General features: G+C 38.8%; 1 protein-coding gene across 2 annotated transcripts in view; it reads left to right on the plus strand.

Moving 5' to 3' along the window:
- The window catches only part of POLA1 (polymerase (DNA directed), alpha 1, catalytic subunit), a 314,757-nt gene that overhangs the window by 11,388 nt on the left and 276,650 nt on the right, over positions 1-26,719 (plus strand). For both annotated transcript variants that reach the window (XM_014536066.1, XM_005861768.2), the window contains exons 4-19: positions 661-741; positions 5,876-5,991; positions 6,447-6,509; positions 7,360-7,452; positions 7,885-7,972; positions 8,252-8,456; positions 8,547-8,725; positions 15,226-15,338; positions 16,350-16,466; positions 17,856-17,930; positions 18,826-18,964; positions 19,974-20,128; positions 21,160-21,244; positions 21,735-21,796; positions 23,496-23,585; positions 26,181-26,297. In XM_014536066.1, coding sequence (XP_014391552.1) covers positions 661-741; positions 5,876-5,991; positions 6,447-6,509; positions 7,360-7,452; positions 7,885-7,972; positions 8,252-8,456; positions 8,547-8,725; positions 15,226-15,338; positions 16,350-16,466; positions 17,856-17,930; positions 18,826-18,964; positions 19,974-20,128; positions 21,160-21,244; positions 21,735-21,796; positions 23,496-23,585; positions 26,181-26,297 — 1,778 coding nt within the window. The remainder of the gene's footprint in view (positions 1-660; positions 742-5,875; positions 5,992-6,446; positions 6,510-7,359; positions 7,453-7,884; positions 7,973-8,251; positions 8,457-8,546; positions 8,726-15,225; positions 15,339-16,349; positions 16,467-17,855; positions 17,931-18,825; positions 18,965-19,973; positions 20,129-21,159; positions 21,245-21,734; positions 21,797-23,495; positions 23,586-26,180; positions 26,298-26,719) is intronic.

A 26,719-nucleotide genomic window follows, 5' to 3' on the forward strand; every position in this document is an offset into this window, starting at 1 on the left:
TTGGAGTCCTCAGCAAGCAAGCCTCCCTGCTCGCTTCAGTGCCTGGCTGCCGGCCGCCATCTTGGCTGACAGTTAATTTGCATATACTCACTGATTAGCCAATGAAAAGGGTAGCGGTCGTACGCCAATTACCATGTTTCTCTTTTATTAGTGTAGATTATTATATAGGATAGGATTCTTCTGGTAGAGTAAAACTACTGTAAAGTATAGTCTGTAGCAGACTTTGATCCTGTGGGCCAAATCATTTCCCCAGCTGACCTAGGTAGGTACAGGCATACATCAGAGAGATTGTGGGTCTGGTTCCAGACCACAGCAATAAAGTGAGTATTGCAATAAAGCAAGTTGTAATCTTTTTGCTGGTGAAGGGTCTTGCTTTCAATTTGTAAAGAAATACAACATTGGTGAGGCACAGTAAAGCGAAGCAGAGTAAAATGAGGGATGTCTGTATAGTAGGTAGCCTTTGGTTTTAATTCAGAAAACTTGTGTGGATGCTGTTTTGTCTGACACCTATTTAAACAGGATTCTGCTGCACTTAAAAATGGCACAGGATAGGAGAACATCTGAGTGGGGCTAAAGGTTATATATTTTTTGGTGTGCTCCTGGCTAAAATATTGGCCAGTTTTAGAAACTTGATCCCAATGTTACATTTTGTTCCTGCAGATGGTGTCGGCTATGTGGAGGATGGCCGAGAGATTTTTGATGATGACCTTGAAGATGATGCCCTTGATTCTCAAGAAATAGGTACCTACATTTTGTTTTCCAGAGGGTACCATGTTGAGAGTTAAAGAACTGTTTAAAATTTGAGATGACTTGGTACTTTGATACTCTTTCCTTTAAGGCAGCAGTTCTCAACCTGTGGGTCGAGACCCCTTTGGGAGGCGAACGACCCTTTCACAGGGGTCGCCTAAGACCATTGGAAAACATATTTTCGATGGTCTTAGGAACTGAGACACCGCTCCTCTATCCATCTCCGGGCAGGTCCGCCCACATGCAGATACGCCCACATACGAGAACCCGGCGTGATGACATCAACAATGAAAATACATCCTGCATATCAGATATTTACATCATAACAGTAGCAAAATTACAGTTATGAAGTAGCAACGAAAATAATTTTATGGTTGGGGGTCACCACAACATGAGGAACTGTATTAAAGGGTAGCGCATTAGGAAGGTTGAGAACCACTGCTTTAAGGGAAGAGTACCTATCACAATTGTTTTTAGGTATAGGAAATGTTCTGTTATTGAGAGGAGCATAGTGGTGTAGAAAATTAAATATAAAAAGCAAAAATACCAGGAAATGAAGTTTCATGTCTCTATTGTCCAAAGAGTTTGGTCTTTCACTTATTTTGGAATGTTCAGTCTTTTTTTTTTTTTTTTTTAAATCCTCACCTGAGGTTATTTTTCCATTTATTTTTAGATAGAGTGGAAGGGAGGGGGAGAGATAGAGAGAGAGAAACATCGTTGGTTCCCTCCTACACAAGCCCCGACCAGGGCCAGGGATTGAGCCTGCAACCGAGGTACGTGCTCTTGACCGGAATTGAACCCGAAACCCTTCAGTCCTCGGGCCGATGCTCTATCCACTGAGCCAAATAGCTAGGGCAGGAATTTTCAGTCTTGTAGTCATTTTAGACTTGCTGACTTAGATAAGTGATGCCTTTTAATTGGAATTTTTGCTCTTTGATAATAGTGTAGTACTTCAACAAGGTTTAGAACTTAATCTACTTGCTTTGTTTAATTGAAATTTAAAATGATAATGAATAGATGTGTCAGACTGTGTTAGCTGAACAATCACTGGCAAACATTTTTTTTTTTTTCGGTAAACAAGCCTGATTTAGTTCCTGTCAGATGAGAAGGGAAAATTCTCAAATTCTCTTATTTCCTGGTTTAGTTCTTTATCAGCAAACTATGGCCCACTCACAGTGGTTTATTTTTAAACAGCGTTATTGAGATATAATTCACATGCCATGCAATTCACCTATTTATTTATTTATTTTTAATTATTTTTTAAAAAAATATTTTTTATTGATTTCAGAGAAGAAGGAAGAGGGAGAGAGAGATAGAAACATCAATGATGAGAGAGAATCATTGATTGGCTGCCTCCTGCACACCCCCAACTGGGGATCGAGCCTGCAACCCTGGCATGTGCCCTTGACTGGAATCGAACCTGGGATCCCTCAGTCCACAGTCCGACGCTCTACCCACTGAGCCAAACCAGCTAGGGTGCAATTAACCTATTTAAAGTATACATACATTTAAACACATGTGGTGTTTAATATACTCACAGGGTTGTGTAGCCATCACCAGTTTCCCGTTTTCATTAACCCAGGAGGAAATCATGCCTGTCACTGTATAGCCCTTGGGCTAATACTTTGTACATTTCTAAAGAATGTTGTTGTTTTAAAAAAAAAGATGCCAAGAAGAATATACAACAGCACAAGAGAGACTTACGTGGCCTCAAAGTCTAAATTCTGTGCTGTCTTGCCCTTTTCAGAAAGTCTGGACCCTAATTTGTAGATTAACATTTTGCAACACGTGTTCCCTTTCTCCCTCTTCACTGTTCCCACAACCACATACAGTTTGGTGAATTTACTGAAAGTAAGTTGTCCATGACAATTCACCTGTACATGCTTCAGCATTTACCTTCTAAGAACATGGACATTTGTCTATTTGCCATTCTCATAATATTATCTAATATATCGTTCATAGTAAGATTTTCCCAGTTAACCTAGTAATGTCTTACATAGCTATTTCTAAAAATGCAGAGTCCACTTTAGCTTTCATGTCTCTTTAGTTTATTTAGTATAGAACAGCACCATCCCTCTCCTCTTCCCATTGGCTTTTTTTTTGTTTTGTTTTGTTTTTTTTTTGGTCTTTTATGACATTTTTAAAAGGACCAGGCTGGTGGTTTTGTTGAATATCCCACAGTCTGGGATTTGCATGATTGCTTCTTTGTGCTTAAGAGTCAGATGAAATATTTTGGCAAAAATACAATAGAGATGAAGTTGTGTCCTTTCCATCAATCATATCAGGGCACATAGTGTCAGTTTGTCCCTTTATTGGTGATACTAAGTTGATCTCTGGGTAAGATGATGTTTGTCAGAACTCTTCCTTTGTAAAGTTACATACTGTAAAACATTTTTGTGATTTAAAAATCAAAATTGTATCAAGATAATAAGGTAAGATCTTACTCTAATTCCTATGCTTTCTACTTGTCTCTACCCATCTCCACAGGTAACTACTTTTAATAGTATCTGATTATTCTTCCTGTCTTCCCTTTTATAGAAAATAAGAACGTGTATTTTTTTCTCATGTGTGACATTATTTATTTACTCATTCATGGCTTAAATTAGACTATCTTCCTGGTTTCTGACAAACTATGTAACTCTACACACTGGTACCATTTGGTAGCAGTATGGCTAATTGTGTATTCCTAGTTTTTGTGAGTCCATCATGAAGAGAATGAAATGAAACAATCCCCATGTGCTTTTTCATCTCCCTGAACTGAGGAGGATTCGTGCATGGGTAGGGTCCCTCGGCCTGGCCTGCACCCTCTCGCAATCCGGGACCCCTCAGATGTCGGAGAGCTGGTTTTGGCCTGATCCCCACAGGCCAGGTAGTCAGTGTGTGTCATAGCTATCGGCTGGTTGGCTGGTCATCCAGTCGCTTAGACTTTTATATATATAGATTGCTAAATTCTTCACCATAGGAGTTGTCCCATCTTACACTCCCATTAACAATGTATGAGTGTCTGTTTAGACCCCCATGGCCTCGCCAACAGAGTTTGTTGTCAAGCTTTTGCATTTTTGCCACTCTGATATGTGAGAAATGACATTTCGTGGTTTTCACTTGCATTTCTTTTACACATGTAGTTGGGCATTTTTTCATAAAACTTATAGCTGTTTATATAGACAGGCATACCTCAGGGGTATTGTGGGTTCTGTTCCAGTTCACTGCAATAAAGCAAATATTGCAATAAAGCAAGGCATAATCTTTTTGCTGGTGGAGGGTCTTGCCTTTAATTTGTAAATAATGCAACATCTATGAAGCACAGTAGGTCAAGCACAGTAAAATGAGGTATGCCTGTACTTTTATGTGAACCATATGTTTGTGTTTATTACCCACATTCCTATTGGGGTTTGTTTGTTGTTTTTTTAATATTAGGGAAATTGATCCTTTATCTGTGAAACATTGTAAAAATTTTCTTCTGTTTTGTCTATAAAGTTGTTTCTGGTGTAATTGAATTTATTATTATTATTTTTTTTGCAAATGGATTTTGAATCATAGTTAGACTTTCCCCAAAACCTGGTTACAAGGGAATTTACCTTTTTTATTAAAGCACTTCTATAATTTCATTTTTAAAATTTTGATCCGATCTGTAATGTATTTGGAACTGGTTACTTTCTTTTTAAAAAATATTTTTATTGATTTCAGAGAGGAAGGGAGAGGTATAGAGAGATAGAAACATCAGTGATAATGAGCGTATCATTGATTGGCTGCCTTCTGCATGGCCCACACTGGGGATCGAGCCTGAACCCAGGCATATGCCCTGATTGGAAATGGAACCGTGAGCTCCAGGTTCATAGGTTGATGCTCAACACTGAGCCCATGCAGGCTGGGCTGGTTACTTTCTTTACAAATGGGTAACCAACATTACTTATTAAAAAATTCATGTTGTCCCCAGGGATATGAGATGCCACCTTTATTATATGCTAATTTCCATAAGTAATTGAGTCTTTTTGTATACTCTGTTTTCTGTTTCTGTTGTTCTATGTATTCTTGTGCCACCACCACACTTTAACCCTTTGTACACATAAGTGTCTATAGACGCAAGTGGCGGATTTTTTAAATTAAATTCACAATACCGTGGTGTGTGGGGATGGTTTCCGTTTTGGACGCGTGGCAGTTAACTGGTTAATTATATTCATTCGAGGTCTTTTTTTTTTTTAAATCTTGAATTCTAAATCTTTCTTTTTTTAAAAAAATATATTTTATTGATTTTTTACAGAGAGGAAGGGAGAGAGATAGAGAGTTAGAAACATTGATGAGAGAGAAACATCGATCAGCTGCCTCCTGCACATCTCCTACTGGGGATGTGCCCGCAACCCAGGTACATGCCCTTGACCGGAATCGAACCTGGGACCTTTCAGTCCGCAGGCCGACGCTCTATCCACTGAGCCAAACCGGTTTCGGCATTCGAGGTCTTTTTAAGGTAGAGACTGCTCTGGGATGACTCAGAAAGCAAGAGTAAAATTGACACTATGAGAAGAGTTCATAGGTGATTTACATTCACGTGATCATAAGAGAAAGCATGGCACAGGTTGTTCTTTACTGCGTAAACGTCTCTGTTGGTTTAGTGTTGTTACAACATATTGCGTGTATATAGTTGCTGTTCTTCATAAAATGGAAATTAGGATGCTGCAATATCATAACTGGTAATCCTATTTTTTTAAAGTTTAGTTTCCTTTTCAGATTCAGTATAGCACTAAAAAGGCGATCTCGTGGAGACTGCTAGGCTAATCCCTTGCTTCCAGATGAACTTGATCTTTTTATTTCTATGGGTAAAACAGAACCTCCCCCCACCTTTTAGGAAGCTTTTTATTCACACTAACAATAGCAATTAAACAGTCACACTTAGTAACTTATCCACTTATTTTCATCAGTTTTTGAAATAACATTCAGCCCAAGTTTTCCTGAATTCAGCACGTTTTAAAAATTCTTCCCTCTCTACCTTGCATAAAGTTTCATGTTTTTGTATTTTGAATTCTTTAACATTTTTTTTCTCAAATTCTCATATACAGAGAGCAGGTGACTGGACTCTTTTTCATTTTGATTTTTGTCAGTGCATGTTTCTAAATAATTTATATTCCAACAGGAAACAATAATAAAACACGCAACAAAGAAAAGAGGACTGTAAAGAAGAGTGTGGTGACAAAACCAAACAATATCAAGTCAATGTTCATTGCTAGTGCTGGGAAGAAAACTGGTGATGTGAGTTTTATGTTTTTCTTATATTTTGCCTTCTCTTTTGTGAAAATAATTTGATATTTGATTATACAGACAATAGGTGCTCTCTATATTTGAGCTCAAATATTTGAGTAATATTTTCCCAATTTCCATCACTAAGTTGGATGTAGATTTCTAGGTGAATTTAGACACCTCAGTGGTTGGAACTTGGAGATAGAAAAGAAAATTGAATGAAAAAGCTGAACTGACTGTAGTGATTTTAGTGATTAACAGGAGGATCGTGGAAATAGAGGATGGGACTTCTAGATTTGGGAGTTATGTATACGCAGATGGTTGTTAATATCTGTGACTAATGAGCACTGAGTAGATGAGCACTCAGAGGACTGAATAGGTTCGGTTCTTCCTTTCATAGACACGTGTTCTGGGTGAAAATGGGAAGTGCAGGGGTGTTTCATTCTACCTTCCTTTCTAACTTCCAGAAAGCTATAGATTTGTCCAAGGATGATCTGCTAGGGGACATTCTACAAGATCTGACCACTGAGGTAAGTGAATCTCTGGGAGTTATTAAATATGCAGGGGCCATTGGCTGAAGAAATAGTTCAATAATTATACAAAAAAGACTATTGCCAGAATTTAAAAAAATGCAGCGACAACATCACCACCACCACCACCACCACCACCACCAAAAACCCCCCAAACCAATGAACAACAACCCTTTAGATTGCTTTCTTCTCACCATTTTAGGTGAGAGTACTTTCCAGCTGTTACAAGCTATGCAGTCCTGTTGATCGAGCTGTGTGGGGGTGTGTTTGAGGTAGTAAGAATACACACACGAGTCAGCTTTGGGAATGCACTCAGTTGCTGCAGTGCATGTTCCCAAAATAGATTGAGGCCTGTCAGTCTGTACAATTAGGCGTGAGATCCTTGTCTAGAATTGCCAGTGGGTGCAAAGGAAGAGTCGGTGAGCTGTCCCTGATAGAACTCAGACAGGCTCAGCTGTTCTGGGAATTTGCTGTTTCACAAAAAACTAAACTCTCATTTAGAGGTGTGTGTCTTTCTAAATGACCCTTGATTAAAATGACATATACTAACATCATGTAGTTCTAGCTTGACAGCTTTTAAATATAATATTCTGGAAGGGTAAGGGAAAAGTATGTTAAGTTTTGAAAAGAAAAAAATTGGTCAGGAGTGGATTCAATATCTATTCTGGGTTTCTAGTGAGTCTGTGGTAGTGTTGCTATAGTAACCGCAGTGCATGAACATAGATCCGTGGGGGGAGCAGGGAAGGAAAAATGCTTTGCTCATTGGGCTTCAATGGGGGAAGAAATGTACTTTTTCTGTCTTGTGGTAAACCAAGCATGGCCATGAAGTGTGTCTTACCTCTCCTTTTAGACACCTCAAATAACTCCACCACCTGTAATAATACCGAAGAAGAAAAGATCCATTGGAGCTTCACTGAATCCTTTCTCTATGCACACCCCTAAGGTAAAGTGTGTGGAAATACCTTCAAACTCGATGTACATTATTGCTTAAAATTTATTTTGTTGCTTTTCTATGTGAGCGAAATACCTTTGAATGTCTTCTTGATTTTTGTTTTAAATTAGGACTCCCATTTCATTATATAGTTTCATGTATTTCAAAAATAGCATGTGCCTGCTTTTGTCATAGTAAATTTTGTGGTAAGTAGCATGTGTTTATTATAGGTATTACAACTGTGCTAAATGTAATACTTTTCCTCCTGGAAACAAGTGTTTTTTTGTAAACCTAGGTAAAAGTAAAATAATTGAAGCTGTTACATTAATAATACACAAAATCGTTTTATAAATGGGAACTGTCATTATCTCTGGGCAGGGCAGGACAGTGGGCATATTTTTAGTATGCAGGTCTAACTGACTAAACATTTAAAAACATTTACAGGTAGTTCCTTCAGGAAAAACTGCTTCCCCTGTCTCAAAGAAGGAGCCTCTGTTAACTCCTATTCCTCTTCAACGTGCTGAATTTGCTGGTAAGTAACATGTCAGGCAGAAGTACAAGAGTGTGGAGGAGTTGCAAAGTGCTGCCAAAAATGGAGGACCCAGGAAGGAGGAAGTGGAGGCGATTTTGAAGGTATTTGTGATAGCAAGTTTAAGTGTGAAAGATTTGAATTCATAGCAGTAAAAGTTACAAGGTACATCCGATTTGCAAATACAGTGTGGGAAAAGAGTAGGCCCCTATGGCTGTGCTGGGGAGGCCTGTGTGCTCCGTGGCAGCAGTTTATGATGGGAATGTGCAACGATGCCTACAGGAGAGCCAGCACCAGCAGCAGTGTGTACACACGACAAGAAGGATGCTGGGGCAATAGATTTTGAAGATGGTGACTTTGATGAGCCCATGGAAGCTGAGGAGGTGAATGTGGAGCCCGTGGCTGCTAAGACCTGTGACCAAGCGAGTGAGCCAGCAGAGGTGGTGAAACCCGAGGCAGATCTTGGGAAAGGGACCACGCCCTGCTTGTAAGAGCATTTTATGACTTTTTCTGGCAAGTAGTGCTACAATTGCTTTGTTGGATTTTGAAAAGTTTTTTGAAAATGTGATTTTTGCAGAGGAGGTTTTCTCCCAGATGTCTCTTGTTGGGACATTGATCAGGAAGATGACAGCAGTTTCTCAGCCCAGGAAGTTCAAGTGGATTCCAGTCACCTGCCACTGGTAAAAGGGGCAGATGAGGAACAAGTGTTTCAGTTTTATTGGCTGGATGCTTATGAAGATCAGTACAACCAACCAGGTAATCATACTGTATGTCTTTAACGTGGAATAGCGCCTGTTCCTTAAATGCGTTAGTGATTGTAATTGGCACAGGCTCTGCACTCACATACGTATATAGTAAGGGTGCATGAGGCACCTGAATGGAGAGGAGCTGTGTGATGTGAATAATCCTCAAAGATGCTTTTTCCCAAAACCAGTTAGTTATATATGGAATGTGTACTTGTAGTTTACCTTTGATGTATCCAAAGTTATAGTTAATATACTTTAAATGGAGATTGTCATGAATTTCTTCATTTATTCAGCAATTTAAACCCAGTTTTGTGTGCCAGGCATTGAGATGGGGTGACCAGGCTGGACAAATTCTTTATCCTAATGGAACTTACATTCTAGTGAGGTGGGAGCAAGTGGAGGGGAATAGGCAATAAATAAGGTAAGTTGATTAATGGTTTAAAGGCAGTTAGTTGGGGGATGGACTTGGAAGGCCTATCTAAGGAGATCACCATTGGGCTAAGATTTTAGGCACGTGCAGATCTGAAGAAAGAGCATTTCAGCCTGACGAACCAGTAAGCACAGGCCTGGAGGGAGAAGGGAGGCGGCTTGTTGGTTGCAGCATAGTAATCAAGTGACAGGATTGGTAGAAAATGAAGTTGGAGAAAAAGGCCTAGGGCAGATGATGAAAAACCTTGAAAGCCATATTAAGGAGTTTAGGTCTTCTTTCAAGAGCCATGGGGAGATGATGGAAGATTTTAAGTACCAGCAGGATGGGTGGGATGGTGTTCTCATGGTTGGGCATACATTTTAACAGGAACCCTCCAATTTGTGTGGAGAATAGAGCTTGCGCATGTGTGTGTGTGTGTGTGCGTGTGTTGGGGCTGGAATGGGGTAGTGGAAAAGTGTAGAAGCACTGGAGATCAGTCAGTGCAGGACAGGTGTGTGGTGGAGAAAAGTGAATGCATTTAACATGTATTTTGACATGAACTTGTTGATGGATTGATGTGAGGGTTGACAGAGAGGAGGGATGAAGATTGATTCCCAGGTCCTTCTCCGAATGAGCTGATACTATGAATTCTGACTCACAAAAGCCAGGAGGTTCTCCAGTTTCCTTTTGTGCTCCTTTGAGCCCTTCTTCACCACAGGGTGGGGCATGACAAAAATCTGTTGGATTAATAGAAAATACACCCTTAAACAGAGTGACTTTTATTCAGACCCATTTCTGCATCTGAGGGTAGAAGCAAACTATTTTTCAAAATGGTTTCCTGGAGGCTGCATCCAATGAAAATGGAGTGTAGATGTCAGTGAAGCAAGTGAATGAGTAAGAAGAATAAGTATTAATTGTCGAACTTGAAGGCCAGATTTACCTTTAAGATAATCAGGCATTGACTTCAACTGGAAAGACCTTAATGGTTTCTCAGAGGGGAAACAGAAGTGGTAATATGTTTCAGCTTATCGAATATGTAGAAACTCTTGCAGAGCCACTTGAGTAGCAAACTGCCATGTATTAGTTCCTTAGGTAAAGATATAAGCAGTCTTAGAAATGGTATCATATCTACTTTAGCTAGGGAAAGTCAGTTTGGTTAGACCCTGTCACCTCTTTGACTACCTCTTTGTTACTTTCCAGTGGGATGTAGGCTGGCAGGTGTGATTACATGAGGCTGAGCAAATATTTCCCATCCAATGTGTAAGCCCAGGTTGTCCCATTGTACTGCTGCAGGGGACACCATTTCACATGTGCTTCATAGGACCTCTGGAGCATGGCTGTGTGAGTGGTACTCACTAGAGTACCACATGGTGGGCCTGCCCTTCCCAGTACTACTGTCTGTGCTTTGCTGTATCTGCTTGATGTTAGATTTGATTCTCTGTCTTGGTTAATGGTCCAGTCAAAACCAGAAATGTGGGAGGCAGCTTTGATTCCCCCTTTTCCTCACTTCCTTCATCAAGTCTTACTAGTTTTCTCTCCTAAAGTAGACAAGGTGTCTTGTCTTTCTCCTCACAATTCCCACCTCTGATCCCTTCTTGCCTACATCACACCAGCTTTCTAACCCCTCAGCTCACATTGTGGCCAGAAGAATAACTCTGACCATGTCATTTCCTTATTAAAATACAGCCCCAGCCCTAGCTGGATTGGCTCAGCCTGCAGACTGAAGGGTCCCAGGTTCGATTCTGGTCAAGGGCGCATGCCTAGGTTGTGGGCTTGATTCCCAGTAGGGGACGTGCAGCAGGCAGCCAATCAATGATTCTCTCTCATCATTGATGTTTCTATCTCTCCCCCTCCCTTCCTCTCTGAAATCAATAAAGATATATTTAAAAAATAAAAAAATAAATAAAAAACAGCCTCAGTGGTAATTGCTTATAACATAAAAGTTCAAGTTCCTTAGCAAGGCTTCCGGTGCCTTCCATGCATGACTTTTGTGCCCTAGAAATAGCTCCCTGTCTGTGCCTGATGCTCTTTATACCTTGTCCATTTACTCATTGTGTTTGACTGGAATGCCCTCATATGACTCAGCCCGTGTCATCTCCAGGAAGTTTCCTAATCCTCCAGACTGGCCCCAAGAGCCCTTTCTCTGTGACCCTATCATACCCTTTTCCATCGTAGCATTTGTCATATTATTTTGAAAATATCTGATTCTGTGTTTTTGTTTCCCCTAAAGCCTTTTAACTCCTGGAGGCCTGGGACCTTTTATTTCCAGCTTTTAGTGTGATGCCAGGCATATAACAGGTGTTTAATAAATGATTATTGAAATAAACTGCAGAGATTGACAATCCTGTAGACAGATACACAGGAAAGGTTTCAGAGATCCAGAGTTGCATTCGCTACTAGACTGAGTTTGCCTCTTGAAGCCTTATAGCAGCATGGTGTAAGAATAGGTAGCATAGTCCTGGCTGGTTTGATACAGTGGTTAGAGCATCAGCCCAAGCACTGAAGGGTTGCAGGTTTGATTCCCGGTCAAGGGCATGTACCTGGGTTGCGGGGTTGCTCCCTATCCTGGGTTGGGGCACTTGCAGGAAGCAACCAGTCGATGTGTCTCACATCTATGTTTCCCTCCCTCTCTCCTTCCTTCCCTCTCTCTCTGAAAAGCAATGCAAAAAGTATCCCCAGGTGAGGATTAACCATAACAAAAAGAATGGGTAGAACAAAAGTAGATGGTGCACCCGCCCCAGGTTAATTCACATACGTATAAAGCATCAGATTGCTAGTGTCAGTTGCCAAGGATTACAACCTTAAGGAACAACAATCCTCTTTCTTTCCTGTGTGAAAAGAAGTGTATTATTTCCATCTTTTGTTTACTGGTTAATACTCTTATTAAAAAATAGAGCATTGCCGAAACCGGTTTGGCTCAGTGGATAGAGCCTGCGGACTGAAGGGTCCCAGGTTCGATTCCGGTCAAGGGCATGTACCTGGGTTGCGGGCACACCCCCGGTGGGGGATGTGCAGGAGGCGACTGATCGATGTTTCTCTCTCATCGATGTTTCTGACTCTCTATCTCTCTCCCTTCCTCTCTGTAAAAAATCAATAAAATATATTTAAAAAAAAAAAAACAGAGCATTGTTTTACAGGGTAAGGTCTTGAGCTACATTGTCCACTGTGATAGCCACTGGCCACATGTAGCTCTTTAAATTGAAATCAGTTAAAATGAAATAAAATTTAAAATTCAGCTTCTCAGCCAATAGCCACATTTCAGGTGCTCAATAGCCACATGTGGCTAGTAGCTACCATATTCATGGATGTCACAGATACAGACAGAACAATTCCCCCAAAGCCTTTTTTTAAAAATATATTTTATTGATTTTTTACAGAGAGGAAGGGAGAGAGATAGAGAGTTAGAAACATCGATGAGAGAGAAACATTGACCAGCCGCCTCCTGCACATCTCCCACTGGGGATGTGCCCGCAACCCAGGTACATGCCCTTGACCGGAATCGAACCCGGGACCCTTGAGTCCGCAGGCCGACGCTCTATCCACTGAGCCAAACCGGCTTCGGCCCAAAGCCTTTTTTGACTACCTCTTTGTTACTTGCCATTGGAACTCCTGGGCGGGGGGGAGGGGGGGGGCTTTTATTTCCAGCTTTCAGAGCAATGCCAGGCAGTGCTGAAATTTCTTTTTTTTATTGATTTTATTTTTAGAGAGAGAGGAAGGGAAAGAGAGAGAGAAACATACATGTGAGAATGAAACATCGATTGCCTGCCTCCTGCACGCCCCCTACCTGGGATTGAGCCTGCAACCTGGATATGTGCTCTGACTGGGAATCCTTTCAGTGTACTGGATGACACCCAACCGAGTCACGTAGGCCTGGCAGTGCTGACATTTCTATCGGCTAGTGCTAGTCTGTATCGTAGTAGATATCGGAGGTTAAAATTGAGGCACTGAAGCACAGGTATATTTGCGAAGCAACCAGTTTATACTATGTATTGTTGAATTCCTGGTACTAACCCATAGTCTTGGATAAGCCTTTTCAACCACCCTTGGGAAATACTTTGCAATTGAAAGAGGTACTTGTCTGTCATTGGTCTGTCTTCCAAATGCTAAGGTAAAAGGAATTTTCTAGTGCTGGATAATGCCTTAGAGATCTTCTAGTCTAGTAATTCACTTATAGAGGAGGAAGCTGAGGTTCTGAAACTGAAGCGGTCAGCTCTTCAACAGCAGAGTTCTGGGCTCCTCACCCTCAGTCCTGCTGTTCTGTGCTACTTTTCAAGTTGTGTCCTCGTGATCGATGCCAGTGGGTTAAATAAGACGGCTTTTAAAAAGTCCTTTAATCTCAGAGGGTTGAACAGTTTCATCTTGATCACTGAGCCTTGATGAAATCAATGCTGCTAATAAAAACGAAGTACTCCCATAGACCCTATTATTGTTTCTCAGTTTCTTACAGATTCTAAATAAGTCAGTTGTTGCTGAATGCTCCATAATTATGAAAAGAATCTTACTCTTTGCATATGGGAAGATATCCTGTCTTCATTATGACTTTTTAAAGGTTGAATAATCCTGACTGCACCTGGTTTCAGCTAGTTACTTGGGGGGGGATGGAATCTTTGTTTACCATGATCTTTTTGTGGCAAATGAGGCATAAACAGTGTCAAATGTGTTGCATGAAGTGTGATATTAGTTTGACTGTAAAATGAGCTATTTGAATCTTTGAATCCAATATTAGGGCCTTTATTTTTCTTTGCTTGGAATTTTGGTTTTTTTTTCATCTCTAACTGTTATAAGGATGACTTTTAATTTTCTGCACTACTGAGATTTTTTCTTTTTAATCATCGCCATAGTCCCCCCTTCTCTCACCCCAACCCCCCATCTGTCTCTTTCCCCCCAGATGAAAATCACACAACTCTTAGAATTTTAATCATCTGCAGAAATGAAAATTCTTAGATGGTCTTATTTCTACTAGAACGAGTGACAAAAGGAAGCACTGATGAGCTATCTTGTGAAACTGGAGTAATTAGCCTTGTGTACAGTATAGCCTTTATATATGCCAGAATTTTCTTAATGTCTCAGACAAATGGCTGTGTTGAGTAACTGTGTTGGTTACTGCTGTCTAATTATTCATGGAGTCCAGAATTTAGCACAGTGATAATCTCTTAGTTTGACTAACAAATCTCTGGAGTCCTATCTTGATGGCCAGTTTTCATGAACAATGAATTGATGTCTAGAAAGGCTTTCTTTGACTTTGTAGTATATATTACAGAGGGATCTCAAAAGGAGTGTGTCTACTGAGTTGGTTATTTGCCCATTTGTTAAACTGAAATAGAAGAGAGGAACATTATAAACACTACCTAGCTAGGTGTCTTAAGTCTGTGAAGTCAAAGGGGTGAAATAGTAGATAGTACTTGAACCCTATTATGAGACATTTGTTATTATATGGAATAAGATATATGAGATAAATTGTTTTTCCCCAAACACAAGTTTACATATGGGAAAATACTGAGGTACTACCCATAGTTATCCTTACACATGAATGTTATTTTTTATCAGTAAGTACAGTGCTAAAAAGGAATTTAGCATTCTCAAAGTTCTCACAAGAGGTTTAAATATGAGATTTGTTGGACAGTAGTTTGCTTTTTTGTTTCTTTTACTCTGGGGAATCCTGGTTCGGGGGAAAATGTATTTTGTGTTTTTTACCCAACATTGACTTAGGATGGCTCCCTGATTCCCCAGGGGTTTCTACACTGACCTGGGGTGTCTCAGTAGTTCCCCATTGTGTCTACTGAGGCCTGTGATAGCTCCCTAATAACCAAGGTTTGTCTCTATTTACCTAGATGTCTCCCTACTTTTGGAAAAAATGTTTACACCAAGAATCACTCTGTCCTCCTACTGGTCACAGGTTTTACCAGTGTGGTATTGTCATATGGCATAAGTACTGAAAAAAGGAACTGGTCTTGGGGACTGGACATCAGATATAAATTTGCTGTAAAAATAATTTACCATGAAGGCATAAATGTGTGGACACATTCAGTCTTTGTAGTGCCCCTTTAATGTGATGTAATTGAAATGTTTCTTTTTTCATGTTTTTTTTCTTATTCTTTTAGGTGTGGTATTTCTGTTTGGCAAAGTTTGGATCAAATCTGCTGAAACCTATGTGAGCTGTTGTGTCATGGTGAAAAACATTGAACGAACGCTATACTTCCTTCCCCGTGAAATGGTAAATGTTAGTGATTAGCTTCTAATCCTAAGTGCATTCTGTGTTCTGCCACCAGCCCTATTCTTTCTTTTTTTTTTTTAACTTCAAATACAATTGCTGTGTGTGTGTGTGTGTGTGTGTGTGTGTGTAGGAAGGGAGAGGGAGAGATAGAAACATCAATGATGAGAGAGAATCATCGATCAGCTACCTCCTGCATGTCCCCCACTGGGGATCGAGCCCGCAACCTGAGCAGGTGCCCTGCCCAGAAATTGAACCATGACCTCCTGGTTCATAGGTGGACGCTCAACCACTGAACCACACTGGCCGGGTGTCCACCAGCCCTATTCTTCAACAGGGCCATGAATTAGCCACAACCTTGATGCTTTTTATTGCTGTCTGCCTAGTCACCACTGTTTGGCAGCAGCTCCATTAGAAGTTGGGGAAAGTAGAGAAATGAAGTAAAACTCTATTTGCAACTTGTTGGAGTGTGAAAGAGTATAACATTGTCTGAGTTTTAGTATGTGATGCTGTCTTTTCCCCAACTTCTCATTTCCATAGTAATGACAGCTGGGAGTGTATGGCTCTAAAATGTAGCGTGGAGTTTGGCCCAGTTTTCATGCTTTTGTTGTATAGGCAACAGTATCATTTCATCCACAGCCATTTAACAGGGTCAGTTCCATTTGCTTCTCCTTTTTTATTGGGACTTAACATCCACACTCTCCTCCCCATCTGAGTTGAACTGTGAATATTCTTGGTCAGTATTTACAACACTTATCCCATTTTGTAGGATCGATCAATCGATCATCTTTATCTCTGGTTTGCTTTTATGATGCCATTGGGAGGAATTGGGCATTGGGTTTAGGACATTTTTGGGTGTGTTTACATATTTGAACTCACTTGTAAGACTGTTCTGTTACATGTTTAAATGGGGGAAGATGAAAATTGATTTAGATTTGGGTTTCTGGTGGTTGAAAGATTTATTTACAGATACTCTTTTTTCCCCCCTCCCCTTTCCTCTCCATGGGAGAGCAGAAAATTGATCTAAACACAGGGAAAGAAACAGGAACTCCAGTTACAATGAAGGATGTTTATAGTGAATTTGATGAGAAAATAGCAACAAAATATAAAATTATGAAGTTCAAGTCCAAGGTTTGTATTTGGTGATAAATTTTTCCAGCTCTAATTATTAGTTGATTGTTATTTTCTGATTTAGCAAATAGTTGTTGCATATCTTATTTGTACAAACTGCCCTCTGTGTGGCTATAATTCATTGAATAGAAATTTCATAGTTAGCAATGTAAAACCTTGTTGGATTTGTAAAAATTTTTACTTCTCTTTATACTGCTTATAAAATAATCACTAATTTGCATAGAAAGAGCACTCATAGCAAAGTAATTGCTTCCAATAATTAAAGCATATCTTGTGATCTTATTCCCAAATGGAAAAGAACTGGTTCTGATCTTGTTTGTATTAATTATTACCAAGTTGTCTTAGAAGGTTAAGTGAGGTTTTATCTTTAAAAGTTAGGGACTGTGATGCTATTCTGATACAATAAAATCTTCTGCTCCTGTGATACATATTGATCAACTGTGAGATATTGACTTTGTGAGATATTGATGCCTTTGGCCATCATCGTGGGGGCTGTAACTCACTCAACATACTGGCTATTAACATACTGGCTATTAACAGTAATTGCAATAAAGGGAGGGTTGAGTTGCTGAAGATATGGCTAATGGTCTTAACTATTTGAGCTTTGAATTATGGCTGATGGATCAAGTCTCTAAATTTCTAAAAGCAGTGTGGTGTAATGGTGAAGAGCATAGGTGCTGGGCAATACACCTTGTGCTTCTAAGTCCTAGCCTTACCGCTTCCTAAGTCCAGGGTCGTCACAAGAGCTATTTCAAGAGTTGCTGGAAAGGTTAACTTGATTAATTCATTTTAGGTTATTAAAACAGTACTTGGTACATAGCAGGCACTCAGTAAATATGAGCTATAATTATAATGCTAATTATTAATTTTTCTAGCAAGATGGGGTTGCTTAATATTAAAGAGTAGCAAATTATTTAATGCATTAACATTACAAAATTTTTTAATGTTTATTGACCTTGAATGCAAATATTTCAAGTTTTGTAATGTCTAAGAGAAGTCTTTTTTTTTTTAATTAATAAATCTTTTATTGTTCAGATTATTACAGATGTTCCTCTTTTTTCCACCATATCTCCCCTCCACCAGGTTCCCACCCCACCCCATGCCCTTACCCCCTACCACTGTCCTCATCCATAGGTGTAAGATTTTTGTCCAGTCTCTTCCCACACCCCCCACACCTAAGAGAAGTCTTTTTAGCATTTAGTTATTGGGTGTTTTAATCTTAGTTGAAAGGGGAAACAGGTGCCGCATTGGCTTTATTTACCTCTGTGTTCCATAAGGATGTTAGATTCCTAATGATTAAATGCAGGGACATGCATTGTGTATGTAATGCTTGTCAATTTATTTTGTGAAGGTTTTGTCTAAATGATTTTAAAATATTTGCTTACCCAGATAGTAGAAAAGAACTATGCTTTTGAGATACCTGATGTTCCAGAAAAATCTGAATACTTGGAAGTTAGATACTCGGTAAGTCAAACAAAGAAAATTACTGGGTTTTGGTTGAAAATGACACTGTTCTATTTTTGAAATTTCAATTGGCTTTCAATTAGTATTGGCAGAGCTCCTCAAGCCCACAGTTCATGGAGGTGGACTCATAGTAATGAATAATTAAATTAAAATGGATAAAAATTTAAATACATAGACTACAAATTGTACTGCTTTTCTCTGCATCTTTAAATAAATAAATTGAAACTGCAGAACTGTTTGTTAAGTGGAACAAATGCCACATGATGGAGTTTACCATCATTAGTGTGTTGAAGTGTTCCTTCTGAGCAGTGGAAAGGTGAGAGATGAGAGCGTCAGTACTGTTACTATAGTGCTGCTCTTGTTCCCAGGACAGGTAAGGTCATGGTTATGGGCTATTAATTAATTAACTGGACCTTAACCTCTTTTTACTTTTGACATAGTGATCCCACATGTTGGAAAAGGGAAACTTTTAAGAAATGTTTCTGACAGTGGTGATGAAATGTACCATGGAAGCATTTTGAATGAGTCCCATTCTCTTGCTTTTATTCCCCTAATGCAGTGGTACTATTTGGCTGTTTTTTTTTATTGTTTTTTTTTTTATCAGTAAGGCATGTATGATTCTGGACAGAAATCCTCTTTTGGGGAGCTTCTTGGCCTATTTTTCTTCTAATGGATGTCATCAAGATGCATTATTTTGTCATTGTGAATTGTTTTTGTTTCCTACTGTGAATTGTTTTGGATTTCATTTGTGGCAAATTACATTCCATATATATAAAAGGAGTTTCTTCTGGTACTTCGTAGAGAGGCTTTTGTTTATTTCAAATATAGACTTTGGAAAATGTGAAGTAATAGTTTTAAACAAAAAAGATTTTTTTTTCTTTTTTGCCTTTTTCAGTCTGAAATGCCACAGCTTCCTCAGGATTTGAAAGGAGAAACTTTTTCTCATGTATTTGGGACTAACACATCCAGCTCGGAACTGTTCTTGATGAACAGAAAGATCAAAGGACCTTGTTGGCTTGAAGTTAAAAATCCACGTAAGGAAAATTTTACTTTCAGAATGCTAAGTAAATTGCTGATAGATGCGGTTTTTAAAAGGGAAGTTAGGGAATTGGTCTGTTTATTTCAGTGTGCCCACTTCCTTTTTTATGTATTTTTCCTCAAGGCTTTCCTTGAGTGAGGACAGGGAATATGTTTAGAATAATTTTATCACTGTAATGCCTGTCAGTGTAATCAGAGAGAGGCCTTAGTTAGCCCAGGTGGCAGTTGGTCGCATCCCTCATTGGGCTGCTGTCAGTGTGGACTTCCAGCCTGGCTGATGTGGCCCACCTCTTCTTCCTAGTTAACTGCTAACCTCTGAAGGAGGGCGAGTACCACTGTCCAGTGTGGATAGTGCTTAGTCTCTTATCTGATGTTTTTCGGTATTTGCATCTGTGATACTCTGTTTTGTCTTCACAGATCTCTTAAAAATGTTTTGTGATTTCTCCAAGGCAGTGGTTTTTATTTTATTTAAATTTATTTTATTTTATTTTTTTAAATTCATTTTTATTGATTTCAGAGTGGAAAGGAGAGGGAAAGAGAGATAGAAACATCAATGATGAGAGAGAATCATTGATCGGCTGCTTCCTGCACACCCCCCCACCAGGGATGGAGCCCACAACCCAGGCATGTCCCCTGACTGGGAATCGAATTGTGACCTCCTGGTTCATAGGTTGATGCTCAACCACTGAACCATGCCGGCTGGGCACGTTTCTGTTTTTTTGTTTTTTTTTTTTAAACCTATTTTGGGTCCTGGAAAATCTGATGGAGGCTGTAGACCTATTTCCCAGGCAGATGAACATATGTGTACACACACACACACACACACACACACAAGGATTTGCATACAATCCAATAGTGTGGTTTATTGTTACTTAAATGTTATAAGACATTGTTATTAGAAGATGGGATTGAAGATTTTCTCAGTTAATCACAGATGTCTTAATTGTAGTATTTTTTTCTTTTTCCATAAATGGCTTTTGCTGTGTTGTATTTGTTCTCTTTTAGAGCTCTTAAATCAGCCAATCAGCTGGTGTAAAGTTGAGGCAATGGCTTTGAAACCAGACCTGGTGAATGTAATTAAGGATGTTGGTCCTCCCCCTCTTGTGGTGATGTCTTTCAGCATGAAGACAATACAAAATGCAAAGACACATGAAAATGAGGTAAAAAAAAATAGGACAGATTTTGTATGTATGCCTTAGATGCAAATACTTGCCTGAACTTATACAGCTTTTCTGCAAGGGAAAGTTGTTCTTTTTGAAGGGCAAAGAATACTAATTCACTACCAAACTCTTTTAAAAGACTTAAATTGATGACTTATTTATTTTTGGGTTTTAAAATTTTTTATTTTGGAGAACTTTAAATAGACATACAATAATTTAATGAACTCCCATATACCAATCAATTATATTCAGCAATTAGCAAGATTTTGTCACACCGCCTCCTTTTTTACTCCTGAAGTAGTTTAAGGCTAATCTCTGACATTTGTGTCATTGCATCTCTCAAAGCATGCATACTTTCCTATATAATACCATTAATCACCTAAAAACATTAACAGTGATTCTTTGATATCATCTAAAATATCCAGTCCATAGTCACATGACTCCTTTTCTCCAAAATGTCTTTTACTGTTGGTTTATTTGAATCAGGATTCATACAAGAGTCACAGATGGTGTTTAATTTTTATGTCTCTTGAATCTCTTTTAAACAGGAGCAGCTCCCCCAACCCCTTACAGTTTTTTTCCCCCAGTGATTTTAACTTATTGAAGAATAACTGTTGGTTGTCTCATAGAACACCCCATTTTCTGTTTTTGTTTGGATTTATTCCTCTATACCAGAGGTTGGCAAACTATGACCTGTGGGCCAAATCCAGCCTACCACTTGCTTTTGTAAATAAAGTTTCTTGGAATATAGCGATTTTATTCATTTACATATTATCTGAAGATGCTTTTGCACTACAGAGGTGGAGTTAGTAGCCATGCCAGAGACCATAAACCCTGAGAGGCCTACAGTATTTTCTATCTGGCTCTTTATAGGAAAAGCATGCAACCCCTGCTTTCCTAATAAAATGTTTAAAGCATTCATTCATATGTACTAAAATCTTTATCTTTTAATATTCTTGGTGGTTTTGTTGAGAATGCAGAATACATAGTAGGTGTTTGATAAGATATTTCTTTTCCTCTTTTTTTTGCAGATTATTGCTGTGGCAGCTTTGGTTCATCATAGCTTTGCATTAGATAAAGCACCGCCACAGCCTCCCTTCCAGTCACACTTCTGTGGTATGTATTTTTAAAGCTGGTTTACTAATGGCTTGATTTTAGTTTTTCTTTTTTCTTTTTCTCCAACTGTTGGATCACTAATTTGTTTTTTAAAATGTTTTCAAAAGTAGTGAGTGTTTTATTGGATTGGTTGCCTCTTATTCAGCTGGTTTATTTTGTTCTAAGAGAAGTCAGGAGGCAGTTTGATATCTTTTTCTGTTCCAGTGGTTATTCTATTGGGATGGAGTTTTTTTTTCCTGGTTCAAACTTATGCTTTAACTACTTTCTTTTCATGGTGTCATTCTACCAACCCATCACAAAAGCCTGTTTGTTTTGGCTATTCTTTTGAGGTCCAACAACATGACCAATGGAAATTCTTGATTCTCTTTACTCTTTAGAGATTGGGGGAAATTTATATTTAAGACAGTTTCCATTTGGAAACACTCAGTGTATGTACACTTGAAATTGGCTAAGATGTGTGTTGAATCTTTATTTTTCGTCATTTTTACAGTTGTGTCTAAACCAAAGGACTGTATTTTTCCATATGCTTTTAGTGAAGAAATAAAGAAAAAGGTAAAGGAAATTATTTATTTCTTTTAAATATGAAGCATTTATTTGTTTAGATTGAAAAAAGGAGGATGGTGTGGATTAGTAGAAACAGGCTATTTTATGTTAATCGATTGTATCTATTCTTGGTACATCGTACTGTGACATTGACCCATTAAAATGTATTAGAAATGTAGAACTAAAAACATTGTTTAGCAATGTTTAAATGTTTCACCACCTGAAAATAGTGGAATTCTACAGTGTATGAGGTTCAAACCCTCCTTTAGATAGCTTAATAGGAAGCTTTTCCAAAACTGTATGATCAGGTGATTACTGTTTTGGGAAATTGTAGGGCAGAGTGCTACACTTCCCCTTCACCTTCCCCTGCTCAGCTTAAAGGAAGTCAAGTGTAGTTGGGAACACTGTGCACATTAAAGGGGACAAGTATGAGAAAGGTTGATGTGGGCTTGTCCCAATAGATCAGTGATTTCTAAACTCCCAGTATACTCCATTAAGAAGTTTACTCCCACTATACCCATGGGTCCTTAACAAAATGGGTGGGGGTGGATTGGGGAATTGGATAATGTAGTAAGTTTTTCACAAAAGTAAATGTACTTGAGCCCTAGCTGGTTTGGCTCAGTGGATAGAGCGTTGGCCTGCAGACTGAAGGGTCCCAGGTTCAATTCCGATCAAGGGCACATGCCCGGGTTGTGGGCTCGATCCCTAGTAGGGGGTGTGCAGGAGGCAGTGATCAATGATTCTCTCATCATTGATGTTTCTATCTCTCCTCCCTTCCTCTCTGAAATCAATAAAAATATATTTTTTTTAAAAAGTAAATGTATTTGATGTAAAAGATTTCTTTTTGAGAGCATATGTTGTTTCTTTTATGAAATGATGGTGTTGGTAAATTTATAGGGTTTTTTAAATGTTCTCACTTGACAAAATTAAAAGTTAGCAACCTATCTGGTTCTACTTATTTTAAGTTGGCTTGAGAAGTCCAGTAGCCTGGTGGTACTGTTAGACCAGGCTGTTATTTGTAAAGTGCCCTGAATTACCTATCCAAGTAGAAATAACCACGAAAATTCATTCCATTAGAGTCAAACTGATATTTTTTTAGTCAAACTAGGTATAGAAAACATACAGCCTTCAACTTTCATTTTAGGAGAGTCTTAATAAATGGATCTTTTGAACGCTTGATTTATGGTTAGTAATCCAAGTGGAAGCCTTTTTGTGAAGATAAGTTTTATTTATATTTAAGACACTTGTAATTCTTAAATGAATGTTTGAGTTTAGTCTAGTTTCTTATTTATACGTTCTTACATCACTATTTGATATTAGTTTATACAGTCCTTGGAACTTCTTTGTGTGGTAAATACATAAACAGTGAAGTCTAAGAAAGTTGGTACTCTGATTCATGTGCTATAAAATGTGTCCAGATGACAAGTGTGTCCCTGTGGAGGGACATCTCTGCACTTGATAATGCTCAACACTTAAAAATTTTTTTTCATTCACACTCTAATTACCAGTATAAGCTCCTCAGTATAAGCTCCTCAGAGACTTTATGCAATTAAGGCAAAACCTATAATCAGGAATTTTATTGCTGCATTTAGTTTTGAGCTGGGTAGTTTCTTTTAACCCTAAGAAATCTTACCCTGCCTGAGCAAGGAAGCAAGATATAGTACTTGAGAGTAAAGACTGACTGGTTTGTTTGTTTTTTATCTAACAGAAAGTGAAGGTTGAGATTGCTGCAACTGAGAGAACACTGCTAGGGTTTTTCCTTGCAAAAGTTCACAAAATTGATCCTGATATCATTGTGGTAAGTAGTTGTTTGATCATTTCATAGGGAAGCTCTTCATTCCTTAGTTATTTTAGTTTGATTTGATTGGCATTTTTTTTTTTGAGCAGCAAAGAATCATTTCAGAGTGAAAGAACTCTATAGATTGGAGGGAATTGCTGTACTTGCTGCTAACAGAAAGGGGGGAATATCCCAGCCCACTACAAGATAGTATTTTTCCTGTAATAGAAAGGCAACTTATGAATTATTATAGAAGTTTATGCTAATCCGGTTGCACTTAGAGACCACCAGCCTGTAAGTTAATAAACTTGGGTCAACTGTTGGTATCTCCAGAATTTTGGCATAGTGGTCCAGCTGTATAGCGACCACAGGAGTTAATTCACTTGGTTTGGTGCCAATCCCCGAAGTGTAAGTATTTGAAGTTTATGAGCTCAGTGGACCTCTTTGATATATTTCTTTGAGAGCTCATGGCCAGGGATCATTTTTTCTCTTGATGACTGGGTATGCTCCCATGAGGTAGCAAGAGGTAATAAGTCATTGAGTTATCTTTGCCCCAATTCTTTTCTTTAATTTTTTTTAACTTTCAATGTTCATTTTTTATTGGTTTCAGGTGTACAGCTAAGTAGTTAGACAATCAAATACTTTGCATAGTGTCCCCCTTGATAGTTCCTGTACCCACCTGGCACCATACATAGTTATTACAATATTATTGACTATATTTCCTACACTTTACTTACATCCCCGTGACGATTTTGTAGCTACTACCAATATGTACTTCTTAATCCCTTCAACTTCTTTCACTCAGTTGCCCAACCCTCTCCCCTCTGGCAGCCACCAATTTTCTCTCTGTGTTTATGTGTCTCTTTCAAGTTTGCTTGTTTGTTAATTTTGTTCTTTAGATTCCACATGTAAGTGAAAGCATATGTTATTTGTCTTTTTCTCACTGGCTTATTTCACTGAGCATAATACCCTCTTGGTCCATCCACGCTGTCACATTTGCCCCAATTCTTAAGAATGATAAAGCAACATTTTATTTTATGTTTCTTCTGACCTTCCTTAGTTTGTTGGCTCCTTCATAGGAGTCCTTCCTTTTGTCTTTTTTTCTGAATTTGGGAGGGAAGTAGGATATAAATGCTTATATTTTAAATGTGCTATTGGTAATATGATTACATGGAAGGAAGCCTTGCAAACATGTTCGCCATATATTTCTCTGCATTCATTTTGGTCTTGGACACCTTTCCTGACAAGGTGTAGCCAAAGTACCGAGAGTCTATAGGTTGTTACCAGGGTCTCTCCACCCACTTCCCTTATGGTGTTTTAGGACCCATCTTGAAAGTGTCAGGAAGATTCTGTTCACAGTGCCCTACTGTGCTTCTCTGGCTTAGCACTAGACCCTCACTCAGTCTTTACTAGCAGTCTCTCTCTTGGGCCCCAAGAGATGCCATGGTGCCTAGGGTAGCTGGGCTGCCATAGGGTATTAGAGTCAAGTCTGTGATTGAGAAATCCAAACTGATGTAAGAGAGAATCCCGACATGGGTTTGAGTCCCTAATTCCAGGCATGATAATTTGGAAATGAGACATCCTCACGTCCTTTGGGTGTCTTAATAGACAAAATTGCTATAAGTATATAGCAGTATATATTTTTAATTAAAATTAATAACTAATCTATTGATCTGATTTATTTTAAACTTCATCTCGTTTTTTTTTAAATATATTTTATTGATTTTTTACAGAGAGGAAGGGAGAGGGATAGAGAGTCAGAAACATCGATGAGAGAGAAACATCGATCAGCTGCCCCCTGCACACCTCCCACTGGGGATGTGCCCGCAACCAAGGTACATGCCCTTGACTGGAATCGAACCTGGGACCCCTCAGTCCGCAGGCCGATGCTCTATCCACTGAGCCAAGCCGGTCAGGGCTCATCTAGTTTTTTAATAAGTATAGGCAGTGAACCATATTATTCACATGATGGAAATTATCACCGTAGACATGGAAAATTTGGTTACATTTTTGAGATATTCTTTATTTGGTATAGTATTGTGTCCTTGTTTTTTTTTTTTTTTTTTTTTACAAGTTTCTTATTTGAACTATTGAGTGGTATTATTTACTGTGTTGCACATTGCTTAAGAGTCTAAATCAGTAGTGTTTGAACTCAGTTCTTTAGGAAGAAACTATATGCAGTTCCTGAGCTTTCTAGAAGTCTGTGTAAATGCTATACAACACAAACAGGTTCTTGATTTTTAAAGAAGTAAAATGGAATTGTTTGAATATAGCTTTTACTGATCATGTAAAAAGTGTGGACATTAAAATTTGCCCTTGCCTCCAAGACTGTGAGGCATGAGCTGCAAATTAAAAGACATTATCTGAACCTTGCATCAATTAGGATGAGATAAAGTTTATTTCAGCAATCTGTTTAGCAGCCTTGTGAATGTCAAGGCTAATGAATGCTGCTGATGAATAAGTTCCTGAAGAAGAAAGGATCTCAACCGGAGGTAAGCTCATGATGCCTTCAATTAGAGACCAGAAAAAGAAAGGGCAAAGAAATTCTATGCATATGAAGATAAATCCTCTAATTTGCATTTGATATGTTATTGGCTGTCTTCTTTTTCTGCCTAGGGTCATAATATTTATGGATTTGAACTGGAAGTGTTACTGCAGAGAATTAATGTGTGCAAAGTTCCTCACTGGTCCAAGATAGGTCGACTGAAGCGATCCAATATGCCAAAGCTTGGGGTAATAATAATTTTCAAAATTTTGCTCTTTTAATTTGACTTTTTATATGCATTGACTAGGAATTGGCTGTCTTGTGGTATGACATTTTAACTTTGGCACTACACATCTTTTCCTTTGAATCTAGCATTTTATTGGTAAAAGCCACTGCCTAGTTCTTTATTTTACTTTCTTTTTTTTAAAATTAAATCTTTATTGTTCAGATTACAGTTGTTCTGCTTTTTTCCCCCCATAGCTCCCCTCCACCCGGTTCCCACCCCACCCTCTGCCCTTCCCCTTCCCACACTGTCCTCATTCATAGGTGTACGATTTTTGTCCAGTCTCTTCCCGCACCCCCCACACCCCTTTACCCCCTGAGAATAGTCAGTCCACTCCCTTTTTATGCCCCTGATTCTATTATATTCACCAGTTTATTCTGTTCATCA

The sequence above is a fragment of the Myotis brandtii genome, unplaced genomic scaffold (genome assembly GCF_000412655.1).
Source record: "Myotis brandtii unplaced genomic scaffold, ASM41265v1 scaffold156, whole genome shotgun sequence".
Classification (NCBI taxonomy): domain Eukaryota; kingdom Metazoa; phylum Chordata; class Mammalia; order Chiroptera; family Vespertilionidae; genus Myotis; species Myotis brandtii.